The following is a 10,007-nucleotide window of genomic DNA, read 5'->3' as shown; positions in this document are numbered from 1 at the left end:
TTATATATATAGTGCATATCTGTTCTTAAACAAGTAGATCACATAATCTTTAGTAGGTCTTCCCTTGTCTCCAATTTTAGAAATATTTTATGTTTATAAAAAAATTAATTGGATCTATTGATGTGGCTACAACTGTTATAATCATCTCTCACGTCATTAACCATCCTTTATTTTTCGATACATTTATAAGTTTGGTGAGACAATAAGTCACACCTCTAATTAATAAGTATATATCATTATTATAATTTATATATATGTAAGACAATACAGATGCGACATCCATTTCATTATTAAGATGTCCAAATTTGCAAATAAAAGTAGAAAAATCCAACTTGGTCCCAAAATCAGCAAGAAAACATATTAAATTCATGAAATTCACCAATTAAAAGAGGAGACATTCAATTAAGAAAGATTAATTTATTATATGGAGTTTTACATGACACAATTGATAAATTAAGAAGTTTTACACTACCCACAAAGGCCTAGAGGACCTGAAAAAGAGTTCTTTCTTGTACACAACAAATGAAAAAACTGAAAGAAACCAAGTGCCTATACTTTTGTTTTGCCTCTCAATTCGGAAGGAAATTAAATGACTATTATAAACACCATAATACACGAGGAAAAAGAGCCGGAGAGAACGAAAGAGGTCTTGTTGAAAAGTTGCCAAGCTCTCAAGAAAACCCTCCGGAAAAAAAGTTGCCAAGCTTTCAAATACAGCACGTGGGTTAGGGAACATGGTCAACGGTCAACCACGCAAAAACGACACATGAAAAGTGACAATGAATAACCCTTCTGAAAACTTGGCAGTTGAGTTCCTCATGATTATAGTCAGTGGTCGAGCTTGAGATATATAAGATTTTAGGGCATCTTCGTTTCTTTCAAAAAGTCTTGAAAACAAAAAACAAACACTGGAAATTGAGAACTTTTCGTCATCTGAACTTATTCTTAGTCATCATCTATATAAATCTATGCAGTACTGTATCCGAAAGAATCTAGTCAGTTCCTGAGTAAAGCCTGTCTTATATTTCTTACTAAATCCTTCACTTTCATGTTGTACTCCACATCCATCTGCAAATGAAAATATATATATATATATATTAGTGAGGATTTTTGGATTAAAATCATATATAAACGTATGTGGTTATAATATGTTTTTGCTAAATATATGACCTTCGACTATAGACTCGATCGACCTTATGATTTATTATATATAAAGTGGATTTAAACCATATATTATTAAAGCAAGAATAGTTTACCTTAGCAACAATAGTAATATGAATAGTAGAGCCGCCAAATGGTAAAACACTGCTGTTGAAAATGGTGAGGTTAAGCTTCTCTACTTGGCTTAGTATATTGGCCAAGCACCCTTTGTGCTTCTCACAGTGGATTCTTATCAGTACGTCTTTGTCTGAAACTTTTGCTTCGATTTCTGGAAGTGGCTGACTGGAGTTGCTATCGAAGTTCTCATCGGACGAGGAGGTTTCATCGTCGGCGGAGAGGTGAGATCTCTTGATGAAAACAACTGATTCCACTGTCTTCTTTGCTGATCGCTCCTCAAGTGTGCTCAAACGTTCTTGGAGATTTTTTATGTACTTAATTGCATCTCCGAGAACAGAAGCTTTGTCCATCTATATTAACAATTCACATTCATTAATTATAATATACCAAAGAAACTTTTGTTAGTATTTTATGTATTTATATATATATATATTTATTATATAGAAAAATGTGTTGGATAGGCAAGCTAATTTTGTAAATCTATATATGAACTTAAAAGACCGATATGTATTCATTCATTACTATACTCATTGAAAGTAGCAATAATGGACTATTATATGTATTCATTCATTACAATATATAGAATTTTTTTTAGTCACGTGGTATAATATAATTTAAAATTAGTAAATATTCAATATGAGATAAACTCCAGTTGCATCAAAAGGCTGCAGCAAATTATTTTGTTTTAAGACCGAATCTAACCCTATCATATTGATTTATTTTATATAACTAGTTTTTTTTTCCAGAAAACCCAAAGAAAAAACAACAACAGAAAAATAAATAATATCATACTAGTAGAAAATTAACTAATTAATTTAACAAAAATCATACCTTCTTTAGGCCTGGAACAACAGCCGAAAGAGCTATGAACCGCTGACTAAGCTTCTCTCGGCGCTTCCTTTCTGCCATAACATGATCTTGAGCATGTAAAGGAGACCTAGTCGTTGAAACACCCAAAGGCCTCTTCACACCTTGACCATATTTATTTGGTGAACAATTCCGGGTTTCATAAGGAGATTGAAAAACCATATTATATCCATTGAAACCGGGCTCGTCTTTTGGCTTAACATTAAGAGTAGTAGTAATAGTAGTAGTAGTAACATCTAAATCATTATAGTACTTCTTATTCTCAGGCGTGGCTGAGGCTGAGTTCGCATACTTTTCGAATGAAATGAACTGAGAAGAGGAAGAGGATGAAGCCTTTGTGCTAATTTGATCATTGGGAGTAGTAGTAGCGCAAGAATTCCAACTGTTCGTCTTTAACTGTTTGGATGGCCTTTCAAACGACTCAGTTTGAGGAGCTTGATCTAGAATTGTGTTGTTACTACTTAGGTTTTGTGGATTTTCTGGGACGAAATTTGGGTAAGATGAGTAGCTCTCAGAAGAAAATGATTGGAAATTAAGGTCATCAAATGAGTAGTCCACTTGATATTGCTCGAAAATATTAGCCGGATCTTCCAATTCCTACATATTTATCATTTAATAAACAATAAATTAATCGACAATTAATGATATCTTCTATAGAATATTATAGTTTTCAATTATTATGGTATAAATTTGGTGGTGAAGATGACGATGAATGCACGAAAGAATTCATTATCAATAACATATGATAAATTAAAATTATTCTTACCAGTTCAGACATCCATTTGGCTGATGAGATTTCCATTAAAGCACCTGGCTTTTGTGTTGCTTGTTTCTAAGCTTCTTGAAGGATCAAGCAAAAGAAACCAGATCTAGCTATCTTATATAGGAAGGTACTAAGAGCTAGCTGCAAAAATTATTGGAAGAAAAAAGATAAATATTTTAATTACAGGTACACAAAAAAACCCAGATTTTATTTTCATCCTAATTAATATCCCAAAAGAAGAAAAGAGGTAAAATTAAAATATTAAAGAACTTTGAATATGTATGAATGAACAAAACAAAGAAGAAGAAGAAGAAGAAGAAGAAACAGATTGTTTTGTAGGTGAAATTAATAAGATTTTTTTTTTACATATGTAGTACTTAAGCAATATAATTAGAAGAAGATGAAGAAGAAGAAGAGGAGGAAGAAGATTTGTGGGAGTGACAGGACCAGTAATAGTATCTAATAGTACTACTATTTGAAAAATAAGGAATTTGTTTTAGAATTATGAGACGAATTAGGAGAAAACTTTGAAGAAACAGGCTTACCTTGGAGAAATTAAGAAGACTTGTAGTGAGGTTTCAGGTTTGTCTTTCCAATTTGTCAGACCAAAGAATTTTTGGCTGTGTATTATATAGGTTCATCGACGCGCTGATATAACTCTCTGCGGAGACTTAAAGAGAAAATTAAAATAGTATTATTAATACAAAAAGTTGATGAAGGGAAGATTGAACCGTACGCGCTGGCCCTCACACGGTACATATTTGAAAGCACGTGTGAATATGTTTAGAAGGTTTTGTTTGTGTTCACTATTCATTTGGTGGCCCTATCGGTCAAATTCTAACTCCCATCTTTTTATTGGGGCAATAATGTATTGCCACATACGAAAGAAAGTAAGTGCAAATTTTTATTTTATGTATTAGGGTCAGTCAGTCAGCTAGTAGTACTTGACCGTTCCCATTACCCATTTTGCTGGAGTAGTTTAGAAGCTTCTTTAAATATTTCTACGCCTTAAGCCGTATATTTATTATGTTCGCATTGTATATGTAGTGAGTCTTTTTCATTGTAATTATTATTTAATATGTTTCTACAAATTAAAAAAAAAAACAATAGGACGTGTTCTCTCCTTTTCAAATAGGGTTTCTCAAATATATATATTTGCATGTATTATCTTCTCTTATCGGCCTTATAACATTTTATGTTTGTCTCATCTAAAATAAAAAAGTATTCTATTCAAACTTTGCTCATGATTTAGTATATATTAAAAAAAAATTGTCTAATAACTTACATCACCGTAACAGTTCAATTGTATTTGTAAACGTGATTAACGTTATGTTTAGTTACATACGTAAAATTACAAATTTTAATTGTCATAGATGACATCATGAATAAGAATATGTAGAATAAATAAGTACAACTCACAGAATCATTATAGTCTATTCTCACCTCTAAGTAAGGTCAATAACTTTTATCATTACATTACAAAAATGGAAGCTTTTGCTATGGCAAATTTACGCAGGCAAGAGTACTCATATTGCGCTGATAAAGGTCATAAAAAGTCTGCCGACGAAATTTAGTATCGGCCAAACTTGCTGGTGATATTTCGTCGATGAATAACTCTTTGTCGGCGTTGTACTAATTGCATCGGCAAAATATACAATACATGCGGTTTTACACGCCGACAAAAGTCAACACGCGGGTAAAATATCATCGGATCTTGGATGACGATCCATTTTCACCGGTGGTTGGGCTACTTTCAACGACAGAATTGTTCGTGTGGTAAAAATTTGTTTACTGGCGGTATGATTAACGCATCAGTAAAGCATTTTCATTGAAATACTTTTGTCGGCGTTCTAGAAAGTGCTGCAAAAGTCCCCCCAATTTTTTTTTAAAATTATATAATTTATTTTCCATATTTATTAATTAATATAATTATAATACTTTATATTTATTTATTAATTGAAATTAAAATCAAAATAACTAATACTTAATTAACATTAAGAATTCAAAAGTTTAAATATTAATTGTTTAGTAGAGACACTTAAACACAATAATTAAGAAGTTCATTACAAACATATAACACACAACAAACAAGAAGTTCAATACAGAAAATTAAACTTATAATTATCAAGTTCAACACAAATAAGAAATATACTATAACGTAGAGTCGAGTGGTACCAACATCATCAATCAAAATCATCCTGAGTAGGAGGTGGTGGAGGTGGCGGAGGTGGAGGTGGAGCTAGTGCCTGAAAGAACTGTGAAGGATACAGGGGAAGCGGGGGCGCTGGTTGTCCAAGGTTTTGTTGTGACCACAAATTAGCCATTTGAGCCATCTAGGCTTGTTGTGTTTGAAAATAACTCTGAAATTGCCCATGTTCTTGCCTTCACTGTTCCTCTTGTTGCCTCCGCCATTCCTCTTGTTGCCTATGTTGTTCCTCAAGTTGCGGGCGAAGTTGAGTAATTTCTTCTGGGTTATATTGCATCTAACTGGGACTCGAAACAGAAGAGATACTAGTTGCTCGTTTTCCACCAATAGCCTTCAGTCTTAGTTGTTAGCTATATCCTCTCGTGTGACGAGATCGCTGACCTAGTACCTCTATCATAATGTGTAGGTCTCAAGGAGCAGATGTTGGTGAAGCATCACAAGAAGAAGCAAACTCAGTAGTCGCCGCTGGCTGGGAATTACGAATCTGACACATCTCCTCCTAGTAGTAAAAATAATTATTAAGGTATCTGTTGTAGCTATAGGCCAATTCACATATATGTTACAAGCGTCTAGGTGTAAGAATTTCATTTACAAATTAAAAAAAAAAATTTATGACTTTAGGAAAAAATGAGGTAAAATAGTTTATTCTCTAAAATTTTGAGAGAAAAAAATAGTGAAAATGAACTTCCATCAGCTGACCTAGACATAACTATTTTATATTTTTTTACATCAATGACAAGAATCATGGGATTCCATCTAAAAACTAATTGATGATTAGTGGAGTTACCCATGTTCTTATTAATGGCTCAATAGTCTTATACTTGTTCAATGTGGGACACTATACTCCAATATCCCCCTCAAGATAGTGGCTATTTTTTGTTCACTAATCTTAAATCACCAGATCATAAGTAACATTTCTCATCTTGCTTATTTTTTGGATCTCAAGTATTTTTTTGCACTATGCGGATCTCGTGCAGCTTAGCTTGTTATTTGGATTTCAAGTGTCTTGTTGCACTATGCGGATCTTATGCAACATACTTTTTTTTTAATTCGGCTCGCTATATATTTGGATCAATGTGGATTGAATGCACGCTAGGGATATGATTCATGATAACATGACAAGAATCATGGGGTTCCATCTAAAAACCAATTGGTAATTAGTGGAGTTACCTATGTTTTTATTAATGACTCAATATTCTTATACTTGTTCCATGTGGGACACTATACTTCAATACTCAATGAATAGATATTTTACAAACAACTATTGATTGAATTATAAATATTTTATTTTTTTCATTCTTTTTTTTTCTCCATTTTAATTTTCTATCTAGGATGGGTTTAATCACTTAGCTAGGGGTCAGTTGGCAGAGGAATATATGGAAAAAGCATACGAGTAGAACATCTAGCTAATGATGATGTGAGAAGTTCGAGTTAGGACTTGGCATAACGACATTTAGGTAATTGGCAGGTCGCTTCTTAGGAAGACAATCCAGTTTGAGACATGTAGTGGTCGGATCCCCTTTAGGGCGCTCTGAATATGTTCAGCTCGTGGAAACCTGGTCATGGCGCATACTGAAGGATCCTGAGAGATTCAGAGGCACTCTATACACTCATTAATGTCCAGGTTGTATTGCACATTTATTGTCCAAGATAATAGGAGTATATTTTGTCAGGAAATCGTATCCCTATGTAAATGAGAATTATCTCTATTAAATGTCTACCATATTTAGGCACATAGTTACCCAAACCTGTCCAGGAAATTCCACTATAAATATTACCAATAATGGACAGGAAAGGGGACCGCCTTTCTGTAATACTGAAACTCTGCAGAAATTGTGAGAGGGTAATAATATCGTCTCGTGGACTAGGTGTATTTAACCACTGAACCACGTAAAATCGTGTGTGGAAGAAAGGGTTCGTATAAGTTCATTACGGTTTGCAAATAAGCACTAATACTCTTAGTAGATCTCTAAATCTACTATTGGCGAAAAATCACGTCAACAGTTTGATGCTTTTGTTGAGAGCGAATTACTGCTTAATATTTTACAAGTTTCATTCGACGTTCATCATGGTGGTTACTTGATCGATGCATGACAATGAAATGGAAAAGCCTGGTGGGCAAGAGGTGCATCATACAGTCATTCCCACTGAAAAGGGCCCAGATGTTCAACAACGTTCTGGGAAGCAATCCATGGGCCAAGACGACAGTGGAGTTCAGCATCACGCCCACCAAATCCTAATCCAGGATATCTACCAGCCATCAAGATGGAGAATGCCCAATTAAGGAGCCATCTCGCTGGGGCAAACAGGAAGATCGAGGAGGTCCTGGCTCGGTTACCCCCTCTTGCAACCAATGCTAATGTTGAAAAAAGGAAAAGTGGGTCCCGTAAGTCCCAAAGGAATAACCGACCCAAACCTAGTCGTTCTGTCAGGACTGCCACTCCGAGCTTTGTACCTTCAGAGTGAAATCACCGAAGTGCTCAACCCACTAATCATCAAAGAAACCATCATCCGCATGTCAGTCAATCGGTCAGAACTGCGACCCTCAACTCCGTGCCTTCCGCACAGATTCCTAGGAATGCCCATAACAACCCACTAGGGCGAGTTGGGATAAATTCACGGAGACAAAACACCCCAACAAATCCTCCTGCATTGCGATTAGAATCCCAAGCACTAAGAACTCGAGACATCGGGGTAGAACTGAGACGGGCTAATTTAGTTCGTCCTGATGGAACAAGGATAGCCTTACCCATAACACACCTGCCATCACCAATCAGACATCCTACACCACCGCGCCCACAAAGAGAAGCTCCAGCTCATGGAATTAGTAAGAGAAATCCTCCCTCATCAGTAGACACTTACGTCCCATGGGAACGTGCTGATAATCCAGGACCTCGATCTCAGCCACGGACTGTAAGTTTCGCAAATGAAAGTTACTGGACGGGGAGCCAGCGTGGAGGCAAGTCTAAGAGCGACCTGAGGAATCATCTTAGATCAGCACAAATTCCTCGTTTTGATCCACATCTTGACCTGCGTGATCATCTAAATTCACAAAGGAGGTATCCAGCTCACAATGATGATATGAATTATACTCAACACGAGGGAGGTTTGTCTATCGTACGCGACAATGGGAATGTCCCACCTAACCAAGCTCAAACTTGGAGGGAAAACAACCCATCAAATGCGTACAATAATGGGAGCTGGTGAACAACTCCCAGCTAACCTAGATACCAATGACCCAACCCTCGAGTGATTGGCCTTGATAGAGGAGCAAATAAAGAAGCTCTTATCTAGAAAAAGGATTGATGATTATGACTCTGATGAGGAGCTCGAACCTTTTGCCTAAAACATTGCAACAACATCGTATCCTCTTGGCTTCAAGATGTCGAACATGCCAACATTTGATGGAAACACAGATCCATCCGACCACTTCGGGATGTTCAATACATTGATGATGGCCCACAATATTGGGCTCGACCTAAGATGTATTATGTTCCCCACGACTCTGATCGAACCTGCCAGGCAGTGGTTTAAGAAGTACAAAAAGCATTCGATAAGCTCTTCGAAGAAGTTTTCTTCCGAGTTGAAGAAAGCGTTCCAAGCTTCAAAGAAAACTCACATAGAGGCTGACTCATTAGCCAACTTTAAAAAAACAACCTGCTGAGTCCTTGAAAGCATATCTGAGTAGATTCGCGAACATTGCAACATAAGCTAGAGACGTTGATTATAGCTCCAAGCTTATGGCAATGAGAACAGGAATCCTGGTAGAAGGTGATCTATGGCAGGAGTTCCAGCAAAAAAGGGGTTAAAAGTGAAGATGAGTTCTTGGCCCGACCCCAGGAGTGGATAAACTTGGAAGAGGCACAATCTGCTGTTGCAGGAACCAGCCAGGCGCCTATTCAACCCGTTGGAGTAGTGATAGGCAGTGCAACTACGGCTCAACCTGTTAACCATAATAACCAAGCAGGAAACAATAAGAGGAAAGGGAATGGTGAGGGCGACTAGAACGGCACAAAGAATTACAATTCCTGGGAAATATTCAAGCCCATTTATGCTACCTACACTAACCTAACGGATATACGGGAACATATTTTCCTAGAAAACTCTAATCACCTTTCATAGAATAAACCAGAGCCATTAAGGCATCAGAGGGCGAAGAGAGATCCCTCAAAGTTTTGCCGATACCACAATGACATCGGTCATAATACTGATGATTTTCGAAAACTGAAGGATGAGATTGAAACTCTCATTCGAGCTTAATCGTTATCCCAATATGACAGAAATTGAGTTGCTCCCAATCAATCTACTGGGCATAATTCTAGTCCAGCTACGAAAAATCTGACAGGTCAGTCGAGGACTCAGATGAATCAGAACCAACTCGACCCTCCCCCAATAGTAGGAGGAGATATAACTACTATTGTCGGAGGACCTCATTTGGCGGGCACGAGCAATGGAGCCCAAAAGAGGTATATATAGGAGCAAAAAACTCATAACAGTATGGAATTTATCCCAAAGCAATGATTATCAAAACAACAACGGTTGGAAAAACAACCAATCTTTTTCACGGAGGACGCTAGCCACGTTTAGTTCCCACATAATGACTCGCTAGTGGTAACTGTGCAGCTCGCTAATCGAAGGGTACGAAGGATATTGGTAGATTGTGGAAGCTTAGTAAATGTGCTTTTGAAGTCCACCCTAGAAAAGAAGGGATTATCCATAACCAATCTAAAGGCTACCTCAATGACACTGTACTGATTTTCAGGTACAGGGACGGTGGCCATAGGGACAATCGAACTGGTGGTTACTCTAGGGGATGATTCATGAACCGTTACTAAAATACTTGAGTTCATTGTAATCGATTGTCCTACTGTGTATAACGCAATTTTGGGACAA

General features: G+C 36.6%; 1 protein-coding gene across 1 annotated transcript; it reads right to left on the bottom strand.

Moving 5' to 3' along the window:
* Nucleotides 1–402: 402 nt before the first annotated feature.
* Nucleotides 403–3,566, bottom strand: LOC133807058 (transcription factor bHLH19-like). Its single transcript, XM_062245203.1, has 5 exons — nucleotides 3,454–3,566; nucleotides 2,912–3,049; nucleotides 2,110–2,742; nucleotides 1,257–1,628; nucleotides 403–1,068 (listed from the first exon to the last, which is right to left on the bottom strand). The coding sequence occupies exons 2-5, from the start codon at nucleotides 2,945–2,947 to the stop codon at nucleotides 997–999; spliced, it is 1,113 nt and encodes a 370-aa protein (XP_062101187.1). The 5' UTR covers nucleotides 2,948–3,049; nucleotides 3,454–3,566; the 3' UTR covers nucleotides 403–996.
* Nucleotides 3,567–10,007: the final 6,441 nt, after the last annotated feature.

Source organism: Humulus lupulus, chromosome 1 (assembly GCF_963169125.1).
Source record: "Humulus lupulus chromosome 1, drHumLupu1.1, whole genome shotgun sequence".
Lineage (NCBI taxonomy): Eukaryota > Viridiplantae > Streptophyta > Magnoliopsida > Rosales > Cannabaceae > Humulus > Humulus lupulus.
Note: the sequence above shows the minus strand (reverse complement) of the source record. Positions and strands in the feature narration are given on the sequence as shown.

Coding starts and splice junctions, on each gene's coding strand:
- LOC133807058 (XM_062245203.1), bottom strand. CDS start 2,947: ATGGAAATCTCATCAGCCAAATGGATGTCTGAACTG. Junction 2,743..2,911: donor CCAAATGGATGTCTGAACTG/GTAAGAATAATT, acceptor ATAAATATGTAG/GAATTGGAAGATCCGGCTAA. Junction 1,629..2,109: donor TTGTTCCAGGCCTAAAGAAG/GTATGATTTTTG, acceptor TTGTTAATATAG/ATGGACAAAGCTTCTGTTCT.